This window comes from Microdochium trichocladiopsis (assembly GCF_020744255.1).
Source record: "Microdochium trichocladiopsis strain MPI-CAGE-CH-0230 chromosome Unknown B0I36scaffold_2, whole genome shotgun sequence".
Classification (NCBI taxonomy): Eukaryota; Fungi; Ascomycota; class Sordariomycetes; order Xylariales; family Microdochiaceae; genus Microdochium; species Microdochium trichocladiopsis.
Window position 1 is genome coordinate 1,049,202 of NW_025763545.1, and position 23,727 is coordinate 1,072,928.

At 56.5% G+C, this 23,727-nt stretch overlaps 4 protein-coding genes across 4 annotated transcripts; 3 read left to right on the plus strand and 1 right to left on the minus strand.

The window, feature by feature from the left end:
- The first annotated feature begins 932 nt into the window (after nt 1–932).
- On the plus strand, nt 933–2,195 carry B0I36DRAFT_65155 (uncharacterized protein). The gene has a single exon (XM_046163158.1). The coding sequence runs from the start codon at nt 1,269–1,271 to the stop codon at nt 2,103–2,105; it is 837 nt and encodes a 278-aa protein (XP_046016496.1). The 5' UTR covers nt 933–1,268; the 3' UTR covers nt 2,106–2,195.
- Nucleotides 2,195–3,419, minus strand: B0I36DRAFT_65167 (Cenp-O kinetochore centromere component-domain-containing protein). Its single transcript, XM_046163159.1, has 2 exons — nt 3,205–3,419; nt 2,195–3,141 (listed from the first exon to the last, which is right to left on the minus strand). Exons 1-2 carry the CDS (start codon nt 3,290–3,292, stop codon nt 2,285–2,287), a joined length of 945 nt encoding a protein of 314 aa, XP_046016497.1. The 5' UTR covers nt 3,293–3,419; the 3' UTR covers nt 2,195–2,284.
- Nucleotides 3,420–4,416: 997 nt separating this feature from the next.
- Nucleotides 4,417–6,223, plus strand: B0I36DRAFT_359085 (acetyl-CoA transporter 1; the record flags this gene model as incomplete). Its single annotated transcript, XM_046158077.1, has 2 exons — nt 4,417–5,807; nt 5,887–6,223. 2 exons carry the CDS (start codon nt 4,417–4,419, stop codon nt 6,221–6,223), a joined length of 1,728 nt encoding a protein of 575 aa, XP_046016498.1.
- Nucleotides 6,224–14,437: 8,214 nt separating this feature from the next.
- B0I36DRAFT_359086 (uncharacterized protein) lies at nt 14,438–15,808 on the plus strand (the record flags this gene model as incomplete). The annotated part of the gene is made up of 3 exons (XM_046158078.1): nt 14,438–14,543; nt 14,623–15,602; nt 15,677–15,808. 3 exons carry the CDS (start codon nt 14,438–14,440, stop codon nt 15,806–15,808), a joined length of 1,218 nt encoding a protein of 405 aa, XP_046016499.1.
- Between the last annotated feature and the right edge of the window lie 7,919 nt (nt 15,809–23,727).

A 23,727-nucleotide genomic window follows, 5' to 3' on the forward strand; every position in this document is an offset into this window, starting at 1 on the left:
TCGACCAGGACCAACACCTGCACTCATGGCACGATGGGTTACAACGGAGCCGGGAATGGAGAATTTATATGCTCGGCAAGCTCATTCCGGCTAATCTACAAAATGCTGTCCCTGTCGATGTAGTACAAGGCAGGTCGTTGCTCTGTCGGCTGTCTGTGACCGCGGCAGAGGGATCCAAGCTCGATGTTCTCGGGAGTATAAGTCGTGGCATCGCATCATCCCCATGCATGCCAACGACCCCTGCGCATTACCCCGACTTCAGCAGACTGCCGTGTCCGTTTCGAGTTTCTAGTGGTGGAATCGAGCTCCGTCCACAGGCCGGCCCATGGGGAAGACAGGGACGGATCGGCACTTCAGAGTCGTTAGCTTCTCCGCGTTGCCGGCTGTCACCTCGGCCTGGGGTAAAGTAGCCCATTGATGAGGACGGCCACAGCCTGCAGCATTGGCAATGGTGAAATCCGCTTGGCTTGTGGCTCAGCTGCTTTGCAATACAGGGCTCTTGTGACCTCGTAGGGTCCGAATGAAACCGTGGTTCATCTGGTTGGTACTTTGGCTGAGAGGCGAACGGGCCTACACCTAGGTCTGGGGCAAGCATAGCGTGCGTGACTGCTTAGGTGTTTGTTGGATATTCAATAGACAAGCATTATCCTCCCCGAAGACTCCACAAAAGCCTTGGCTCTGATTGATGGGGTTTCAATTGTCCGTAGATCGAGCCGACGACATCGACGACATGGTAATTAATTTCGTCACCTTCCTTGGTCGGCCACAGCCCAGCCGTCGCCATGGATAAATTGATGTCGCTGTGGCTGTACTGAGTGTTTGTCAACCAACAGAACTGTCTACGGATTCTCCTTGTCATGAGCTTTGGGAGGATGTTTGAATATATCAACTTGACCATGAATATCATGAAACCCCCCGGAGGAAATCATCAGGGAACGACTATATTTGCGAATAGCCATCAGGCCTCACAGCACAACCAGTCGTGACTGAGCAGACAGCATGATCACTCGGGGTAGGATTGCACAGTACGAAGACTGTGCAATTTGCGGGGCTCCCGACCGCTGAGCACTGTCTTGTGCCCCTCATCCAGGCCAAACTCGAATTTCCAATGGCCCACTCTTGACATCTGACATCACACTGTTGTGAGAGTGACCTTTTGGACACAGCAACAGAGTTGATATAACCATTCCATTGCAAACGACCCTCTGATAGCATCATCGGACGCCCCATCGTGCACGGCCTGCATCTTCTACAGTCCGCCTGACGCAATGCACCTATCCCCGCGTCCCCCGCAGGACGACGAGTTCTACATGCAGGTCACAACGTCGGCAGATGCTTCCGGCGGTGGTGGCGGCGGCGGCGGCGCCGATCCAATTGTCCTTGACGGGCCCGACGCCGCGCGCTTCGGAACACAGTCCTCATACTATGACCCCATGGACAACATCTTCGGCTCAGACCCCGGTTCACCGGGAGCCACGGCAGGCGACGCGGCCACCACTACCACATCTCCCGACGAGCGTGACGGCCTCACAGCAGATCTGCGCCGGCTGAGGGCGCAGCACAACAAGGAAGGGTACCGGGAAGGGATCATGGTTGGGAAAGCCGGCAGTATTCAGGCTGGATTTGACGAGGGGTATAGTGTCGGGGCGAATGTCGGGCTCAAAGCGGGACAGTTGCTCGGTCTGCTGGAGGGGATCGTAGCGGCCTTAGGTTCCTCACCGTCAATGCTAGAACAGCAAAGGTCGGATTCCGCGAATTCGGCGATCAAAATGCACGAATCGGCCAAGCTGGAGCTGGGCAGCACAGAGTTCTTGTTCTCAGAAACCTATTGGCAAGCCGATGGCCAATGGAAGTACGACGTTCCTGTGTCAAGCTCAACAGCTGAGAAAGACGGCGAAAGTCCTGAACCAACACCCGAGGACGTTGCCAATGCTCATCCGATCATCGCGAAGTGGACCGCCGTCGTGGATGACGCAGTTGGCCGCTGGAGCCTGGACCTTGAACTCCCGTCGTTGAAGAGAAATGACACGAATGCTCAGGAAGACACAGCCGAGGCCAAGCCGATAAAGTTGGAGCAGCAGTCACGACAGGCGATGGATTGGTAAGAGCGTCTTTGACATCCATCGAATTTTGACGTTTCTCTCGAGGCGGAGATCTTGGCGCTTCAGAAACTCCAACATTCACGGCTGCACCATGTCCGGTCTGCGGTCCGGGCTCGAGACAAGATATCTTGGACACTAGGCCACGATACTGAGACTGGAGGTCGATGCAAGTCAAGGCGTTGCTACACCGAAGGTCCTGTTGCGGCGCCCTTCATGCGGTCCACGACCTCTTCCACTCGAGTTGCACCGCCTAAGAACCCTCTTACCGTCTCGCGGTCGCGACCCTGCTCGGCTTGGACGACCATTTTTACGATCTCGCCATTGTCGTTCATGACCAGCCGTCCAGCGCGGCCATCAGCCCATTCGATGCTGACCTGCTTGGCCTCGGCATCCGCGGCCTGAATGTTCACTATGGCCGAGTCATCGCCATCTGCCATTATCGAGGTGTCTGGTTCGCGATTGGTCGTGGCGTCGCGAAGATCGCTAATGACAGACGTTCGATTGTGAAAGCGCACGAGCTCTCTTCTGAGCGTGCGTACAAAACGAGGAAGATCCTGCCGGGCCTCATTCTGACGCCGGTCATCCCTCTGCCGGTCACCCTTCGGAGCGGGCAGGTATCGCGCTGCCAAACCTCCCAAGGGAATGCTAGGCGGTACTGTGTGGCGGTGGACCCGTAGGGCCTTGCTTCGGGTATACGGGCGATTGAGCATAACAAAGTACGGTTTCAAGAAGCGGGCGTGGGACATGACCTCGAAACGAATACCGAGCACGTTGCCATTGTCGACTGCGTTTGGGTCGGGATCGGTAACACGGAAGGTCGTGACGGAAGCGCACATACGATACAGCGACTGTTGAGCATGTGCCTGCTGTTCCTTGGCTCGAACGAGCAATCTCTCCGCCTGCGTCTTCTGCGATGCTGCTCGCGTGCGGCGCTGTTTCGCTTTGGGCTGAGAGATTTGTTGCTCGAGAGACTGGACAAAGGCTGGTGTCGCGAGTAGAGTGCTGCTATGCAGCGCTACATCACGCTTGAGGGACTCGACTGGGCTCAGAGTTAGTCATGGTCAAGAAGGTAGCGCTTCTGGTCTAGGAAATGAATGTTCACCTTGAGCCCGCAGCTTTGCGATTTCGTCATTGAGCAGATCAGCCACCGTGGGCGCTGGCGACGAGGCCAACTCGCTATTTTCCGACATAACTATCGCGGATGTTGCTAATGTGCATTTGCTCCGTTGTCTGGGGGTCCTCGTCAGAACGGAAATTGCCCCCGTATGCCACTATACGATGCTCCTTGCACAGGTAGTCTTTCTCGGGTGGTTTTGTGACGCGTCGCGACGCGCCGGCGGAAAGAGTGGCCGTGCAGCAATAAGCTTGTTCACCTTATGCGGGGTGGTATCTTGGCGTATTGCAAGGATGCGAGGTGGAGAGCAGGCCCGGAGAACGAGCAGGGTCGGCGATGATTGGCTGCCATCGACTCGTGCCTGACTAATCCTGCCGGATGCCCGCCACCAAGTCGCCTATCGATAAGCCGACCCAATTTCCACCCCGGAGGGTCCCGCCTGGGTGCCTCGTCGGGTCGGGGGCGTGCAACAGGCCCGCGCAAGTGACGGTCCCAAAACCCCATCGCCGTATTTCTGGCCGCGTCTGCACTTTGACGAGTCCAAGCTGGCGGACAACCCCCGAGCTTGACGATCCCCGCCTCAGGCTGCCTTGGCGTCGTTCACGCGCTCATTCGTTAACCACGCGGAATCGACTTCTCTTGTTGCAGCAGCCGTGCTGCAACGTTTGCTCCTTTGCAACCTCTCGTTCGCCACCATCACCACCTTTTTTTTAGCCCGAAAGGCCACGTTCTCCCTTTGTCATCAAGACCCCTACATGACCCGGCCTGCCTGCACACAAGCAGCACCACATTCTCTCAACGCATAACTGCATCAGCTGCACGACGAAGGAAACAAGTGCCCAGTTCTTACTTCCTCCACATCCTTTAAAGCTGCCGAACCATTCCTGAATCATCCTCTGGACAACAATCTCACCAAATCCACCGAACTACACCCCTGAACGCAGCGGTGCCAACGATCAACGCCCGATATCGAAACAAGAACTATATCCTCTCCACGGGCCTGCAACGATAGCTTTCATTGCATCGAAGCTCCTCTATTTCTATCAATCACCATATTCAACGCCGCAGTCCACCAGACAAGATCTGACTTGGCCGAAATTTCGCCTCTAAGACACCCACCTTTGTTCGCACGTCTCATCATCTCCCACCTACAACCAGTTTTTTCAAGTCCACCACCATACTTGTGTGGTGTCTTTGCGAATGGGTGTCCAAACGCGGAGGGCAAAAACTCCCAACGGCGAAAAGTTGTCCGTCACAACGACCGGCCGCGCCAACGGAGACACAAACGGGCACTCGAACGGCAAGATGAATAACGTCGAGCTGCGGCGCAAGCCCGGCCTCAAGCCCGAGTCGGATCAGATCACGGCGAATCTCATCTCTCGCGAATCGTTCTCCCTCGACGACCATGTCGTGAAGACCCCCGTGGCCAACAATCATGGCTTCTTTGAGCTGCCACAATCAGACCAGCGCAACTTTAGCCTGCTGGTCCTTCTATATTTTCTCCAAGGCATTCCCATGGGGCTTGCCACTGGCTCTGTTCCGTTTCTGTTGAAGGAGCACCTCTCCTTTGGCCAGATTGGCATTTTCAGTCTGGCCTCGTACCCGTACTCGCTCAAGTTGTTCTGGAGTCCCATCGTCGACGCGGTATGGAGCCCCAAGATCGGAAGGAGAAAGAGCTGGATCCTTCCCATCCAGCTCATCTCAGGTGTCAGCATGCTCTACCTGGGCTCCATGATTGAGGAGCTCATGAACACGACTGGCAAGCCCGGCGGGCCCAGCGTGTGGAACTTCACCTATTGGTGGTTTTTCCTCGTCTTCACGTGTGCAACTCAGGATATCGCAGTCGATGGCTGGGCGCTGACGCTGCTGACTCCCGGAAACGTCTCGTATGCATCGACTGCGCAGACTGTCGGTCTCACAGCCGGCCAATTCTTGTCGTACACGGTCTTCCTGGCATTCAACACCAAGGACTTTGCCAACAGATGGTTCCGAACCGTGCCTCAAGAGGAGGGCCTCATCACCCTTGGAGGGTATCTGACGTTCTGGGGGTGGTCCTACCTCCTCATCACAATAGGTCTGGCGCTCTTCAAGCGCGAGGAGAAGGCACAGAACGAGGAAGGCATCTGGGACGTCTACAAGATCATGTGGCAAGTCCTGAAGCTTAAGAACATCCAGACCATCATCATCGTGCACCTGATCGCCAAGATCGGCTTCCAGGCAAACGATGGTGTCACCAACCTCAAGCTTCTCGAAAAGGGCTTCGGCAAGGAGAACATGGCCTTGACGGTTCTCATCGACTTCCCTTTCGAGATTGGCCTTGGTTACTATGCCGGGAAGTGGTCGCAGGAGTACACTCCCATGCGGCTGTGGTGCTGGGGCTTTGTGGGACGCCTCGCGGCTGCTTTAATCGCTCAGTTCACCGTGGTCATCTTCCCCGCTGGAGGCGTGTCGGTTCCGTACATGCTCGTCGTCATTGCATCGCACATCTTCTCCACGTTTACAAACACCGTCATGTTTGTGGCCGTCTCCGCCTTCCACGCGAGGGTGGCCGATCCCGTCATTGGTGGTACATACATGACGCTGCTCGCCACGTAAGTTTTTTTATTGTTCTTTGTCTAGCGCTGCCCTGCCCTGCCTCGAAATGACCAAGGCTAACAACATAAACACCAGTGTGTCCAACCTCGGCGGCACCTTCCCCAGGATCTTTGTCCTCAAGATGGTGGACCACTTCACCTCGGCCGTCTGCCACCCGGCCACGAGCAAGCTCGACGAGTCGCTGCTGAAGGGCCCCTTGGTGACGCAGCCGTTCTCGTGCGCGGTGCAGGCCGACCGCGAGCGCTGCACCAACGGCGGCGGCTCGTGCGAGGTCCTGCACGATGGCTACTACATTGTAAACATCCTCTGCGTGGCATTCGGGGTCCTGACGTTCTTCTTCTACATCCGGAAGAGAGTGCTGCATCTGCAGAGCCTGCCTCTGCGCGCTTGGCGTCTGGCGGGATCCAAGTAGACTGCTTGCGTGGAGAGGGCAGCAGGTCGTCCTGACGTCCTGGTGGTATGTATGTGCGTGCCTGGAGCAGATAGCTTATATACATATGACACAAAATTGTACGAATATAAATCTCGGTCCAGCACCGCTTTCCGGGTTCTGTCCAAGAAAGAAGAAAGAGAGAATCAGTATCAAGTCAGTGTCTGCTGTCTCTCAGCCACGAATGCCGTGACTTTGCCAACGTCCGTACTCTCGCACCCATGCTCGTACTCTGCAGCTGTCTGCGCACTCTCTTCCAACGATCCCGTAACCCAAGGACGTCGGCCGGCATGGGGCAAGGTCGGACTGATATTCAACACGCCACGACCTGCACGATATCTGCAAAGGACCAGAGCGGCACGTTCCTGGACCGGTGTCGTGCCACGCAGTGCAAGACGGTCTATAGACATGCTACTTTCCAGGATAGACCCTTATCATGATAGTTATGGAACTCGATCCCAGCCCTCTCCAGCGGCAGCCGTGAGTGTGTGTGTGTGTCTCTCTCTCTCTCTCTATCATCAGAAATGGTGCTGAACGGGTTGAAGCCCAGTGTCCCTGGGCGCTGTTTATGCGCATCTGGGTCTTTGACACGACTCGGGTATGCAGGTCCAGTTGTGTCAAGACGCGTTTGCGGCGGTGCTTGACTCGCATTTGCGGACGTCATTTATTTTTGGCAAGATCGTATTTGTGTTAAGTGATAGTTAAAACAGCTAGTGGGCTTACTTGCTTGCTGCGCTTCGTGGTCGTTGATGGCTATCAGCATATCCATATGAACGTGCCATTGATTGGTGCCAAGAGACTCGACTTGGCACAGTAAGCTCCTCGCAAATGTTTGCACGACAAGTTCCATAGCTCTCCACCCTTCAGAATAAGCACACTTTCGTCTGGCCCCGTCCTTGCTGAGTCGACAATTCTCGAACCCAGCTTCGCCATTATCTCGTCGTAATTCAGGACGAATCTGCATTGAGTCCTCGGCTCCCTGCGCGCGTGTGGCTGGCGTCATCCTAGAGGAACATTTATGGGGTCCTGACGTAAATTGATACCCGCCTAGCGAGGACAACTTCCAACGACCTCTAAACACACAATGCCTCGGATTTACCTCATTTCACCACGCCATTTGTATCTCGGCGAGGATCAGATGAGTTGTGAATGCCCAGTATTTGCGTGCTGCATGATTTTGTGCAGGACTATGAGATTTTAGATCTTCTCGCTTCCGGAGAGGAAGGGGACAAGAGTCTAGACCTGAGTCCATCTTGGACAGATCGGTCACCTGTGTGCCTCTGCCGATCTTTACTGATTGAGTAGTTGTTATTGTGGCCCCGAGACCCGCAGTCCACGTTGATGGAGCATTCGCGTATTCTCGCAGACACCGCCATGTAATAATTCCTTGGCGGTAAGCAAAGGCTTATTGACGGCATGAGAATGTCTGGATCCGCGGTTCATAACGGCTGCCCGTAAAGAATAACCGACAAGTGGCAGCAAAGCTGTAAGTCTTTGCTGACTTTTTTCTCGTTCCGATTTCCCCCACAAGGACACAAATGAGAGGTGCAACAAAATAGACATAGCCGCACCAGGGAATATTCGATGATCAACACGTAGACAATCAAACATTGAGGCGCCGAGCCAATATTGTGGAAGGCTGGGACGAGACGATATATGCAAGGCACGACGACGTTGGTCGTGGCGGCGCCAGTGGCGGGCGTTCGCAGATCCGAGATTTCAAGCTTTTGGCTGTCCACTTTTTTCTTATTTGTGTCTGTGTCTTTTTGCTGTTTTCTATTGGGGAGAGATCAACTGCTCGCTGCAAGGGGCACATGCTCAGCGTGGGAGCGGTGGGAACGTCGTGCCAGGATGGGAGTGCGTCAAGGCGATGATCTTTGCCTTCATGGAACAGAGCCGCTGGGCAGGAGAGTGACGAGAACGTGCTGGACAGGCAAGATCGCTGGGCGGCTAGCGTCGATCTGAAGGACCCTTGCTGCACACGTCGCCGCTGGCACCAGCAAGCCACCCGCGTGGCATTCCTCTCGACAACCGCACGGGGGTTTGCCAGCAGCAGCTCGATTCGATTCTTCAGGCAAAGATCGTCTCCGAGTTCAGCTGGACGTGCGGGTGGTGGACAAGAAGAGACCAGCAGATGATCTTGGAACCAGCCAGCCAGTCAGTCAGCCAGGCCAGCCTCCCCCGATAATATCAGCTGGCACTGCTCCTCTTCCTACTGCTGCTGCTGCTGCTCAGTCAGAGATTGATGCAGCAAGCACCTGCCAGGTGTCCTTGGCAGCTCTGCAACATCACATTGACTGATTTTCGTGAGCAGGGTTGGGCCTGCCGGCTTCCGGGGCTCTCTGCTCTGTCCCCAAGACCCTGGCTACTCGACTCGAATGTCCAACGTGACGAAGCGCCTGCTGCTCGCATCTCCGCGCCGTCTTCCGGTTTGGGTCGCTGGGAATCTCGCTTGGTCAAAAGGACGCCCTCGCTTCAGCGGCTGGGGTTCCCCCAGGAGTACTGCGTGCCGTCACATCGTCGCCCTGTCCGCCTGCCTGCCGGGTCTCTCGTCGTGTCCATCCGATGAAGCCCAACACCGCAACGACATGTCGCCAGCGAGCCAGGTTGTGCGGCGGCGGGCCCACGTTCTGCACCAAATGGCACCACAAATGCGGTGCTGGGCCACAAACCTTGTCTTTGAGAGTCGCAGATGGCCACCATGAGCTTCGAGCTGGACACCCCTGGTCCTGCCAGACCCAGTCACACGCCCTTAGTGCATGCAATATCGCCCTGCGCTGACCAGCAATCCATGCCTTGCATAACTCCCCAGTCTCCTGCCCGCCACGGCCGCCACACATCAAATAAGCTCAGCCAAGGGTGCCCGCCCTCTCCCAAGCCATCTGCGGCTGGCTCGCTGCTGCCCTTCGGATCACACAGGGTTGGCTCGGGGCAGCAGGCACAAGCACATGGCCAACGGCAGCCACCGTCTTGTTTTCGTCTCCCACGGCGGCGGTAATTGCAGTAGCTGTTTCTCAGAGTTTGCGCTACATGTACAGATGGGCATATCTGGCCCGGAACGGTGGGACACCGCGCGGCAACTACCGCTGTGGTCTCTGAGGTTTGGGTGCAAAGAGGAACTTTGCCGACACATGCAGCACTGACTTGCTAGCCCACCAATGTCAGCGCTTGATGCGGGGTCGTGGTGATTGTTGTGAACACGCGCCAGAGTTGGCACTGTCGCCAAGCTCGTCGCGACACGGCTTTCCCGGCCGCGCCCGCGTGCAGTTCCAGCCCGCTCCGGTCGCGTCCGAATGCTTGACAAGGACGAGAGGCGCCCAGCCCCGTTCCATGACGATGACAAGGTTCCAGGTAAAACGAAAATAGGGCACGAGTCGTGGTTTGTGCCTGGGCGGCCGTCGCCTGGCTGGGCAGTGCAGTGATTGACAATCAGTGCTCAACCAGACTGGGCGACGAGGAAGTGGGGCCTCAATCTCGGGTTTGAAGAAAACCTGTCAGGCCTTGGGGGTCTAGGCCCTCGCCTAGAGCTTTCCAGCATGGGCACCTGGCAAACTGCAGGTTCGTAAATGCCCTCAGATACAGTAGGTTGCTGGCGAAAGGGCCATGCGTCCAGTTTCCATCGCTGCTCGACTCTGTGGTCTGTCTCCCAGCCAGAAGAAATGTATAAGCGCTCATGATGGATCCTCCTGCCGTGCAATGCCACTGGTTAGGCGCCGTGCTTGGTCCCGGTAATGGGGCACTGTCCTCCCGTTGCAACCAGGGCACAGAGATTCCAAAAAGAGGACAGTGCTTCAAAGAGTTCGGACCAGGCATCGTGCAGAGAACTGTAACCAGACACTTGCCCATTTTTGGCACAGACGCCAGCAGACAGCTTGGCTGCTGAGGCGATCTTGAATGCGCTGCAACGTCATGTGTGCGGGCTTGTCTAACAACGTCATAGCGGCCTGGGTTTAGCAGCGAAGCCTAAAGAAATGAAGGTCTGGGCCCCAGTGACAATACACGACGAGCCTTCGAGCGCTGCTGGCGACCTTGATTGAGCTTGAATTCGGGTCCAAATTAGGAGATGCCCGATCCCTGCCAGAGGACGGACACTGTCTAGCAGGCAACCTTGCCCTGTGGGCGGCGAACCTTCCTGGTCACAAGCCTGTGACTTGCTCATTCGGACGAGTGACCAGCGACGAACGAGACCGACGAGAGGATAGAGCCGACTGGACAGTGGGGCTGCAAGCAGGCAGTCCCTCACCATTGTGATCAGGGTTGGGGTTTTCCACTGCGTCCACAAATATCGGATGAAGGTGGGGGCCATGCCCTCCAGGAACTGTGGAACGATCATGTCGCAGACAGCGACAACAACGGTCTTCAGACCAAGCGCCGGAATAGCCTCACGAGCTCGGGTCTGATCTCGAGCTACCGTGTTGTGCAGGTTCGGGACACACCCGGAAATCATGATAATCTTGGTCGAGCTAGAGAGTAACCACCACGCCGGGTGCGGTCAAGCCACGGCGTTGCCGACTTTGAGCGAGCCTTCTTCTAGAAACAACGCCTTCCTGGTTGGTGCAGCAGCGACTAGTCTGGTGGGGGAATGCAAGCAAGTGCTTAATTGCGCCACGCCAGCGACAACTAGCCTGGCGGTGCTGTCGCAGGCGTGCCTCGATGTTGTCGTCCTGGTCACACCCTGGCTGATAAGACAGCGATGGCAGGAACTGGCTGCTGGCGTGGCCCGAGCCCGTACATACTGACGGGTATCGTAAGACCTGGATTGAAGCAGCACCAGCACCAGCACCAGAGGTCGGGTGCCAGCACGGCGAGGCACGCACTTGCAGCAGGATCCGGGGAAGTGGCTGGCGGCAGCAGGGAAGTGGCATGTTGGCAGGCGCCACTGTGGGAGCTGCTCGCGTGGGTGCGGGGCGGGCCTTGGCTTCTGGATGGGCGCCTCGTGAGAGCTGCGCAATGGCTTTCGGGATGGCTGCAGACTTGACTCCGCGAGAACGTCGTGATGGGGAAGAGGCATGGCATTTTGCGACGGGCGCGCGCACAGAAGTCCCCGTGTTGGCGCAGCGGGGACCTCGCTAGGATCGACGAGGCTTTTTGCTCCTCGAGCATTGCAGGACGCGCCTGCCGCTGGACAACCACCTGGCATTTCCGTGTTGGGCCGCCCACTTGCCACGATTGCCCGCCTGCAGGATTGGACCGCTGGTGTCGACACGCACGCTCTCGGGAGGCTACCTACACGGCACCAGGCCATGATTGCCTGCACCAAGAAACGCACAGCCAGGCAGTCCTGACACGAGGACAGGGTGCGGCTCACCTATCTTGTGCCGTCTCAGCCAGGACGGCCCAAGGAATTCGGAGGTCTTACCTGCGGCGGCGGGCGATCATGCTGTCTCAGTCAAATGCCATGCTGATCCAGCGTCAGGAGATCCACCACAGCCCGACAGATTGCATGGCCTGCTTTGGCATGCAGTGACACTCACGTGTCGAGTCAGCCAGGCTTTTGGGAAGCCTGGAGGCTCATGTGCACTCGGATAAGACTGGACACACACTCCAGAGATGTGGGACACACACACGGCGGCCAAGCATGATCAGTTAGGGTCAGCCTCCCTCGTGGAAATTCGAGCCAAAGCAGCAACGTTCACCAAATTAGGAATACCAGGCTTTGGATCACGTCCCAGCATGCTTGAGGCACATTGGTACCCCAACGACCCCAGGACCCAGGCTGTCAACGCTTGCCACACACACCCCGGCTCCAGCGACACGCCAGTCGGGGCTCTCAGGCAAGGGCACCGCTGGTCCCTTGGAATCACATCCAGGCGATTGAGATTCCTTGAAGGAGTTCCTCCGCGTTTTACAAAACACCAGCTTCCTTCATCATCATCACCGTCGTCGTCGTCGTCATCATCATCCCGCGCCTGACCCTGTGCTTCAGAGCGACTCATCCATGGTCGTATCAGGGTCTATGTCCGCAAGACGGATCTGGCCTACGAAGCACTTACCTCAATGGTCGAAGCGTCGATTGATCTGGTACCAGGGCCAGATTCGTATCCTCCAGGATAAGCAACCTAGTTGCACCCACCTCCGTGAGCGTGCGTGCGTCTGTACCCTGGCCCGCCGCCCAGGCCCCAGCTACCTCACCGTCTTGACGGCAGCTGCCCAGACACCGATTTTGGGCACACGGCTTTCCATTCGTCGACTTGGGCCGAAGCGCCTGTCGTGACCTGCTTCAGCAAAGAATTATCCCTTGGCCGTGGAGCTGGTCCAACCTGCTGGATATGCCGAAAAGCTTGCACCACAATCACGCCTGGTAGAGTCTGGGAGGGGAGGCGTCATTTCTCGGCACCACCACGACAGAGCCGCTAGCGCCTACAATCGAAGACACTTACGCCGTCGTCCAGCCTCTCCCCTTGTCAGAAGCAGCATGTTCTGACGAGCCCGACCTTGCTTGCCCACAGGCAGGATGTGCTGTCTCTCAAGTTTTGACCAGCAGTGTCTTACCTGGCGATCCAGCTGGTCGCCACTGATTCAACCGAGGGTGTCTTCAAGCAGCCTGCAGGACGAACCAGCAGACTCGATTCCTTCCGGGCCACGGAGCATGCTTGCATTGTGGCAGCCAACAGAATCCTCGAAGTTATCCTTTCGTGCACCTGCACCTGCACCTGCACCTGCACAAACTGCACAAATGATTGAGCTGATGCTCTAGTCCGTCTCCCAAGACCATCCCAGCAGGTCGCAGTATAGGGCAATGTTCTATACCTGCGGATTTGCTCGCCGTGCTGGAGCAGTGGCTCAGCAGGGGGCCGTTCGACTCGCTTCATGTTCCGGCCATCGAACGAGACTTGCGCCTCTGAAGAGGACTGGAGGTTTGACCATCGAGGACCTAGACAAATACAGACGAGATAGGACAGGCGCCAATCTCGACATCTCCGGGTGAGTGGGAGCGGAGCGGAGCAGCCAGCCATCGACCCCGAGAGTCCAGGCCCCCTCTGTCAGAAGCAGGTCGAAGTCGACAAGGGGTGTACAGCGACGAGATGGTGTGCCCACTGCAAGCTGACCAGAGCCCACCGCTCGAGGGTTCCGAGCTGAGAGCTGTGATGTTGAGGACCACGTCTCGGGTCGAGCATGTTATTGGTGGCAGACCCACACCAGCTGGCGAGAAGAGTCTCGAACAAGGGGGTGTTGTCAAGTGCCTCCCTGCTTTTTCCCTCTGGCACCCCTCCTAGCCTCTGGGCGATGCACCCACCTGAGGAGCTGCTCCCGGGAGCTACTCTCAGCCCATCCAAGCTAGCCTGGGGGCGGACGCCCTCGGACTGCGCTAGTGACGGCCCTGACCCAGGAAGGCCAGGTTCCCATCTCACACCTCGTCCCAGCAGGCCCCCCAAAGGTACTTGTCGCTGCCCAGAACGCGCCAGCCAGCGTGAGCACGAGGGGCCGGAAGGGACGAAGCCCACGGAGAGGCGCGCTGGGCTGGGCGTCCTGGTTGAAATGGGCAGGGTGTTTGGTGGTGGGCCCCTCCCCTTCCCCCCGGATCAGCCATTCTAGCCCCATGGTAGGCTACCTACTCTGGATTTCTTATAATTCTGCTCGAGCGCCTCCCGGCAGCCATGGTGATCGACGTCCCCACCAAGCACTTGCCTTAAAGACCTGAGATAATCCACTCCCTTGGGGTTGTATTGAGCTTCCAGGTCTTTGAACCCCAATCTTGGTCAGAAGCACTCGTCCGTACAGTGCCTCTGGACCTTCGCATCTTGATCTGCCAACCCACTCTTGGACCAGCTCACTCAATCCGATCATTCTGCGTGGAGGGGAAATACCAGGCCAGCTTGTCAGCAGGAGCTCACTTCACGACCACTCTGTCGTCAACTGAAGGGACAATACATCATTAAGCGGCGACCGAGAGATATTCATCCTTTCGCACCCGTCGTCAACGTTAGATTCTGAAATCTGTTGAGGCTCTTTTTTCCTTTCGTTCTGGTATACGCTCAGTTGTCGGCACACTCCAGCGCGCGAACAATTCGAACACGAGAGACTCGAGAAGCACGGGTCAGCCTGGTTATTGAGCAGCCCTGCGGTTGCCGACGAAACAGAACTTGGCGGCGCGCGACGGCATTTTTCCAAACACCTCGACTTGGGCTTCCCAAGTGATCAGCATCATCGCAGCTTGTTGTCAGGGTTGACTGCCCTGTCACGGTTTGGCGAGCAATGGAGGCTGCCACGCAAAGCTTCGCGTCCCGGCGGCCAGCGGCCGGGACGCTACCTCACTTCACCCTGCCACTGCCTAACCCTGCGGTGGATGTGCAGATTCCAAGTATGCCTTCTATTCTTGGCGATGAGAGCGCCTGTCAGCTCCCATGGAATCTTGACAAATACTGACTTGATGCTTGTAGGAGGCGTTCCCGGAAGCGACGGCTTGAGCCCGCTCTCGTCCGGAGTCAACAGCAGTAGCTCTCAGAGTTCACAGACTGGAATCGCTCCATATAACCCTCATGGGCACTGGTCACTTCCAGGAAGCCAGTCATATACATACACTTCGATGAACCAGCCAGGACCCGGCGGTCTGATCCAACCCCCCTTCTCTCGCCACCAGGTCTTCTCGCCGGCAGGCGGTCCTTTTCACGCGCGGAACACGCAGTCTCCTTCCACCAGTGAGGCTCTGCAGCCACCACCGCCATTCGGAGATGTTCCCTCACCTGTTCCTGGTCCTATCCATGGATCCGGTTCGGGCCACTCGGGCATGATGCACCACCAGTCCCAGCCGCAGCATCAGACAAGCCACATCCTCAGCTCCCAATCGCAAACCGCTCAGCCACCTACGCCAACCACAACAGCGCCCTTGGACAGCCTCTCACGCTCTGGCCAGCAAGGCTACTATTCGGGTCATGCCTCAACGACCCCACAGCAATCCTCCTTCCCACCATTTCACAGCACTCACGCGTCGCCTCAGCAGCATTCGCCTGCGACGACGAGCTCGATCTCACGCGGAATTCCCGCCATGAGCACGGGTCAGCCATCGCCCATGTCAGCTCAATCATCTTATATGCCTCGGCCATATGCCCCTTATGGCCAACTTCAGTCGCCCTTGGGTCCAGTCATGAGCAATATGACAAATCCCGGCGGCCAAATGGCTCTTGTCGGCGGCATGCCATCTATGCCTCATGGATATGGACAACATATTGGACCGCATCATGGCATGTATGGCCATGGCCAACCTCCACCTCAGCAAGACCGCCCCTTCAAGTGTGACACATGCCCGCAATCCTTCAACCGGAATCACGATTTAAAGAGACATAAGCGGATCCATCTTGCGGTCAAGCCTTTCCCTTGCCTTCACTGTGAAAAGAGCTTTTCTCGCAAAGATGCGCTAAAGGTAAGCCAGCCATTCCTCGCGACCTTCGCACCTCGCCTTCTTTGGAACACGTCCGTATACTGACATCTCGCCAGCGACACCGATTGGTCAAGGGTTGCGGCAACGGCAAGACATCGCCTGACGGGCTGGATGGCTCTCCACGGGAGGACTCAAAGTCCGATGGCGATAGTAACTCGATACACGATCTCAAGTCGGAGTCTTCTTGACAGGATATGTCATGCAAAGGCGGCAGACTTTATCCCAGAACATGTTGTAATATCTTTAAGGGCTCCTCCATGACGAATCACGGGAGGAGATTTGTCTGGATCACAACGTGAAGCCAGCACTGTAACGGCCTCGGAGTATACGGTTTCGATTTGCAAGCGGGCGGTCAGCAAACTCAAGATACCAAAAGCGCGCGGGGAGGGTCTCGATGGGGGGATCATACATACACTTTTTTGATGTTGGCGTCTGGGATATGATACTTTGGTTACTATTCATCGACGTATTGCATTGTATTCAATTTTACGACGTCTGCGGTCCACGGCTTATACTGGATAGACTACACATGCAAAGCAAATGCTTCAAACTTGCCTTTGGCTAGGCCAAACAACAGGTCACTGGTGCTCTGAAAGACATCGCGCTTCAGTCAAAGCAAACCGGACTTTGCAACTGGGGGTCACAGAGGACACCTAACGTGCTTTTTTACGATCGTGGATGGAGAAGGGGCCTCTTGTGCATGTCGAAGGTAGTTCGCCACGGTAGTAGGTCTCGTCGCGATATGGAAACCCCCCTGGACAAGATAGGCCGGCAACTCTGTGTCGGGAGCAGTCCTGGAGAAGCGCTGGTACGACAACCTTCAGCGAGAGTTGAGCTGGCAGGTGGACGGCCAGCGAGGCATGAAGGTCTAGACCCCAAAGCCTCCACGGCCCACCAGGGCCATCCACCCCCCGCGGTGTCGTGCAGTGAAACAACGATGCGCGATGGTGAAGGGCTGCACCAGAAAAGTATAATCTAGACGATTTTATGGGCCCCTCTACTTTCTCGCTAGTTGGACACGGGGAGACTTGACCTTGTTTGGGATAACACCCGAGTTGGTGCCAGTCACTAGTAGGCGGTAGTATGCAGTCGAGGAACAGTAACAATTGTAGAAAGAGCCGGATAAGTACTTATGATAAACATGCTGGATTGGTCATGTGCGCTCGACCGTGCTGAGCTCCGATCAGTAGTAGGCCGCGAGGGAAATACAATTTTTTGTGGACTTTACGCATCAAAGGGGAGGGAGAGAGATCGACGTAGAGAGAGAGAGCGAAGGGACATGGCATATGCGCGTTCTCGGAGTGACGCAGGGACGACGTGCCGATCAGCGCTTCCCGGGCACCGACAGGGAGGATCTGCGAGGATCCAGGGCAAGAGAAAGAAAGAGACAACTTGTGATCCAGTAAATAGCCTTTGAACTGGGCCGTGCTCACCCTCGCGTCAGATCATCGCACGGCCTGCTGATCGCTCGGAGCCTCTCCGATGCCAGCCGTAACAAACAGGATGTCTCCAGCATCAACAGCATCGAGGGGCCCATTTCTTTTTTGGGGGGACGAACCCTCGTCGAAGTGCTACGGAGACGGGGGGTTGGGCTTTGGTGTTTTCTTGTTATCCGGACGAGGGCATTTGCACCCTCTTGGTCATACGGAAACATTCGCTATTTGACGGTGTGGCGACTGCAAGCGTGGCCTGCATGCAGTAATTACTGGTTCCCAGCCCACTGGAGTCGTGTGAAAATGACCCGGGGCCATGGCACCACAGCCTGTGCCCGTTGGAGCCTTTTTTTCTTTTCTCAGGCCACGAAGCATCCAGCCCTGGTGCTGGATACAGTTTCGAGTTGTCGTTTTCTTCTCTTACTTTGCCGATGGAAGGTTCCGGTGGGATGGGCTCGAGCTGCGGACCAACTTACGGGGGACTACTGCGACCCAAAGAAGTGTTTTCCGCTTCCCACTGCTTGAGCCATGTGCTTTGATGAAGACGGCACAGGCGTGCCGGCTTCATCTCGAGGGTTCCGGCGGCATGGCCGTGAATCCCGATATGCATCAGCCACGAGTCGGCTGGATCTGATAATCTCGGGCAATGGCGAGTGAGAGTCGATGTCATTTGACAGCAAGCCCTGGCGCGATCGCGCCGCCTGGGTGCCTGTCAACAGGAAGAAGCAAGCCATGGCAGCGCTCCAGTGCTTAGAGCCCGCAGCCACCCCCCGCGCGCCTCGTCAACGCCCTGCTTGCCAACTCTGCCCGCCAGTGTGGGATGGATCCCTCTCGCTCTCACTCTCTGCCCTGCCCTGCCCTGCCCTGCCTTTGCTCAACATGGCCGACCGTCTGGGGGTGAGGTGTATGGCCAGGAAACGCGCTGGCAGAACATGCTTCAGGGCTAAGCTACTGTAGACTGATGCTAGGATGGACCGGACGAACCTAGTTGCGCCGGCTTCGTGCGGCATCATACCCCCTCCCTAATGCTTAGCCTCTCTTGCCCTCTCCAGTCTTTGCCGCTAAGCATAGTAAACGGGGCCCATGCCTCGGTTATCTATTCCTCAGAGACGCCTAGCGCGGCCACAGGCTATTCTTCCGAAGCGCACTTCGCGCACGGGGCGTGGGCGGGCGGCCACACGCCAAGCAGCTGTCAACGGCGACGCCGATCAGCCTTTTCCTCTTGGCCGTTCCGGGACTAGGACCGCTTGTCTATTCGAGTCAGCACGGAGGCTGGCTTGGCGAGTGTGGGTTCTCGCTTCTCTCAGCTGTACAAGGGACTCACTCTATCGCCGAAGCTTACGGGCCCCTTGGGGAGTACAAGGCCATCAATAGAGAGAAAAAAACAGGGCGCGAGTCCGTGGTTGGCAGGCAGGGATCTGGGATGATGAGATCCGGGACCACGCACCATGTAAGTCTGTCGGCCGCTCTGTCAGTCATCTCGCCCGGATCTTCGCTCATCCAGCCTGGCACTTCGCGGAAACAAGGGAGTACCGGAAGGAGGTTTGCCGTCCGAAGTCGGGAAGCCGTACGTGCAGGCATTTCTTTTCTTCTTCTATGTGCCTCATGTCTGCTCTCCTGACCAACTTCGTTCCCGCGGGGCCAAATTACTGTCATTCTGACAAGGCCTCCCATCTGACGTGATGTACGAGCACGGAACAGGGATCTCGTAATGCAACGGAAGCACGTCAGCAATAGACAAAGAGCAGCGTGATCGTGCACTCCGTCCTCGTTCAGCGGTCATTAAGGTGCTGACGGGCTGGGCCATGGGCCAGCGAACTTTTGGCTGCGTCAGCCTCTGCTGATCTCCCGCCCTGTCGCCAGGAACTCGGTGCCGCAGCCGTCATTCGTCATTCGTCTTTGGCGGCTGCCGCTACGACTTATGGTACGCCCCCAGAGCAAAGGCACAGCGGTGTAGCTCGCGCGGTGCCGCAGTGCCCTAGAATTACAGAATGCACAGAACTTGTCTCTCCTCCGCGCGGGCTACGGAGCATTGCCTCCTTTTCACCATTGCGTTGCTGCAATACTGCACGTTGCCATAGTCGTGTCTCATTTTGCTTTTTTCTCTATTCTCCCAAGTATGCGGCGGGCCTACAGGAGCTGAGAGTTGGAGAGACAAAGCGATGGGACAAGGGCACCGCATCTGCGCTTGGCATTCTTTCAGTAACCACTCTACCTACAGTGGGCCATCTGGCCTTGGTCAACAACCATCGTACCACTTTGTCTGAGCTGCGGAGGGGTGTGGTCGGAGAGGACCGTGATTGGCCAAGTTTCGCGCTCCATGGATGCCGCTTTCACCCCAGTCCGGTCTCCGTTTTCTCGACCCAGGCCACTGGATAATTCTGTGATCCTTGAGTTTGGGGGTCAGGACCCGCGTGCTTGTCTTGGAGTTTGGTGTCGAGATTGAACAGGACCTTCAATCTCGGCCTGACCTGGGCGAAAGCAAGGTTTAGCTGAGGCGCTAGAGCTGATAGTCACATGCGTTCTCTATCTAGGAGAGCGTGACTCGGCATATGGCTAGTCAAAATCATCTTGACGCGCGAGTACGTCGGCATATCGGGAACACAGGTAAGGCCGGCAAGAACTATCAGTTCGTACTGTTGTTATAGGCCTCCATCGGCCTCTTCTCCGAGATCGCCCTTACTGTCTCTCCAATGGTTGGCGCGCCGGGCCGCCTACTTTCCTTTTCGTTTCTTTTCGAGCTGACCGGGACAAGAGGGGTAGTGTAAGCCGATAAATGGCGGGACATGCTCACGACCCAGACGGAGGCGGGTTAGCTTCATGCCCATAGCTGCTGATTTGCCGGTGCTGCCATCGACAGTCTGATATAGGCGGCTCCTGTCATCGCGCGGCGCGCGGTGGTCAATAATCTGCAACGTGAAATGACACCTTTCTCGTCGAGTTCCGAAGCCAAACCGACCGCGCGCGCCTCGTTCCCACATTGGATCGTTCAATCTGAATCTGAATCTTAACAGAGCCCGCAGTAGGATTATAGCAAAGGCCTTTGCTCTAACTTAGGTATGCTCTTAGCGGCAAAGACTTAGCAAGCATTTGGTCAGCGGCAAGCCAGCCGCGCATCGCGCGCGAGGCTTTGTAGCCCATCCCGAGGTAGGAATAGACGAACGAACGCTGCATGACTCGTCGCGCTGGGCAACGGCGGAAGCTCGGGGCCGATGGATGGGGGAAGAGGCATATGTGTGCCCTGTCAGCTTGGGACTTGTCGAGTCGTGTCCAAATTCCTAGCTTTTGGAGGAGTGTTGTAAAGGCAATGCATTAGCTCCTGTTTGTGCGTGCGTGCGTGCGTGCCTGGAGCCGAGGGCGGCACCCTGTCATGTTTCTGCAGGTGCCACGGAGTGGGCGGAGTGTGATGTGTTCGAAATGGCCTTCAGATCCCAGCTCAGACCGCCGGGGGGCCGATCCGGATCCGTCCCGTCGGTGCTCAGGATCACGCGGTGTAATTAAGACGGTGTCCGGGTCGGGGCGTGCTCTCCTGAGATGCTGGACCTCTCGCGATCATCACAGTGTTCGGTTCTTAGTGGTCGTTTCTGGTTGGCACCTGAGAATGGCGAGCCGCTGACAGTAATTTGTGATAGACCAGTTCATTAAGCCAATGCCTTCTATGAGTTGTTCAGGGGTGCTTTCGTGTAACTTTGACACATCACTTGTGTGCCGCTGGGAACCACTTCACCGCAGATGCCTTGTTTGGCATATCCGGCCCCCTAACCACAAACAACTGCACGTCCGTGAGTCCCGGAAGCGACGATGGGCTGATTGTTCTCCTGCGCCTCATCGAGCAGGTGGCGTCCGCAAAGGTCGACGCCCGCGATCGGCTCGTTAGCTGCGCAGCCATATTCAGGAACCAGCGGCGCCACGGGGTAAGGCCGTTGCCGTGGCTAACTAGGGACATAGCACACCTCTGCGTGTAGTCTTGGGAACGTGCCCCATTTGTTCCTCAATGCCGCCGGGAGAAACAGCCATGAGATATCCTTTACGCATCACACCGTCTGGATTTATCAGGAGTGCGCATGCGAAGACGGCTCGCTCGCCGAGGTCAGAAAACCTGGCCCGAGTTGTCTGGGGTCCTCTTCATGCAGGGGGTCTCTGCTGTTGCTTCGCTTATGGCTCAGTCGGCCCGCCAGGTGGGATCTGTCGCTCTGACTCCTATCGGTACGGTGGCTGGCTGGCTGTGGCTGACCCTGATCTCAATCTCAGGGTTCTCCGAGATGCAGGGATGACATACCTGACTTCGCACAGTCGTTGTGACTCGTACAATGTACTTTCTTCGAAGAGGACCGGCTGGAACCCCATCAAGGAATGCAAGGGGTGTGTGTGGCCAGTTCCCCATCCCCACGCTGTTTTCAGCTCGCTGCCGTTAGTGAGATTGCCCCATGCCGATGGACTGGCTGGCTCCTTTCAAAACTTCTGGGGCATGATGTGATGCGTTTTTGGCGAGAATACCATGGTTCAGCTCATATCAGAAACAGGGGTCGTCGTCAAGGTCGCGTCGAGAGCCATGGGACCCTGTGGCGTTCTCCGTGGCCCGAGATGCTGCATGGGCCGATCTGGGGGTTTGGTGTTGCACAAGATTAAGCACACACACACACTTGCACCGGCCGCCCTTTGCACATGTCGGAGCGAGAACCCTGACGAAGTTCTCAAGGATAGGTATGCCCAACGTCTGCCGCACGGAGTCCCGGACGGAGTCCGTTGCCCGGCCGAGAGGAAGGCTTCATCATTACGGCAGCTTGGTGAAATTGGCCGGCCATCCGTCCGGCCCTCGACTTGACGTTCCGAGGCAAATGCAGGCGTGCCACGCTATCAGTGGGGTTCCGAGTCTCCGGCCAAGGCCAACCTGGCGTTAGCGGTTTGGGGGGGTCCCAGCGATGGACCTGGCCAGATACACTGCGAGGCACCAAGGAGAGCCCCCCTGGAAGGTGTCAGCCGCAGGGACGCCTCAGGGCTGGGCTCATTTGGGGGGGGGGTCAGAGGGGTGTCTTGGGTTGCACAGCAGGGATGCGCAGCGCCTCAACCATTGCCCGGCTTTCAGGGGTTCGTGCCAGTAATCTGGAGAAGTTGGGATGGGTCTGCCGGCATTTGCTGAATCTTCGAGGGCCAGGGTGGAGGGTGCAACTACAGGTGACTACTAATTAGTGGGCACCACGTCGAGAGGTAAGCTTCAGTATGACTGAGGGTAGCCCATCCCACGATTGTGTTGCCTGGAAAGGAAACGAGGCACGATATCTGTGCTGACTCGGGTGCGGCCAGGCCTATTGACGGGGCATGTTCAGGTGACACAAGTTGGCAGGCAAGGATATCCTCGCCATCTCAAGTACGACATGTCATGCTCAAACCTGAACCTGGTTCAGGCAATGATACGTGCCGCGGGATGATTTCTCCACAATAGGGAACCTCGGCTTGCCTGTTGTGATGAATTACAGATGAGATAGTACATGGCGAAAGCGTAGTCTTACTTCACGACTGCCAGGGCTGAACGGTCCTGAGCTTCCATCGAAGGTTTCCCTTTATATCGGCTGCTGAAGGATGACCTTGGGCAGCGACACAATAGCAGAGCATTCTGACACGACCAGGCTTAAGAGGTTGTGGTGCACATTTGAATAAAACTTCTGTGAGATTGTGATCGACTATGATAATCGGTCATGTTCCTGGACATGCAGATTTATGTTTTGCAGTGTGCAGATATGGCATTGCCTGTTAAATGTAGTTCCAAGTTCTCCAGAACACGGTAGTGTATGCCCAAAACATGGACCAAAGTTTCCAGAGACGGTGAGAGGGCGAGAGAATGCCAGCGCATGATACACTGGGCTTCGAGATTTCTCTTCCCCGGCGGATTGGAGATAAGAACGGTGCTGATCACTACCGTTTGGGCCTGCATACCAGGACCCTTCTCTCAATTGCTCAGCATGAGACACTATCAGACATGTCGTGCAGTGCTTGGCACGGCTCATTCCGACAAGCTGAGACTTGATTGTCCAGAATATCAAACATGAATCTGGAATACTTTTGGGCCCAAAACATGTGGGCTATCCGTGGCAAGTGAGGCAGATGCGCGTCCCGAAGCCAAACTCAACATGAGTCCATTAGTTGAAGTCCGACATTCCAGAGCGGGCGGCGTGTCTCGTTGTCTTGCCAGTGAAACATTCAGCTTTATTCGAGCGTTGATGTATTGGTACATCGAGACCCTCTGGCCCTCCTGGCCGTGCCCAGTTCACCATATCTACTTGCATTCAAGCATGTCAGTGGTGCCCGTCTTAGAACCCTGACAGACTCAGTTTCGTTTAGTCATATCTGGGAGCTAGCCATGACGCTGATCATTACGCTGCTGAGTATCGAGTTGCATGCTCGCGCAAGGCACGACTTGCGCAGCTGTCCCAAGGTTGGTCATTCTCACGCAGCGATGCTTAGTAGCCAGTCATCAGACGCCCGAGGTCTGAGATTTCAAGGAGTTTCTTGATGCTGTTCATGTATTTGGAGACTGTCTTTCGTTGACCGAGATCATGCAATACATCTCGTGCGTGTGAGCACGACATTAGAAAATGCAAGCCGGCGGGCACGCTCGGTCACTTTGGACGCTAGGTTGAAGGGTTGGCACAAAGTTTGACATCCTCCTGCTGTGT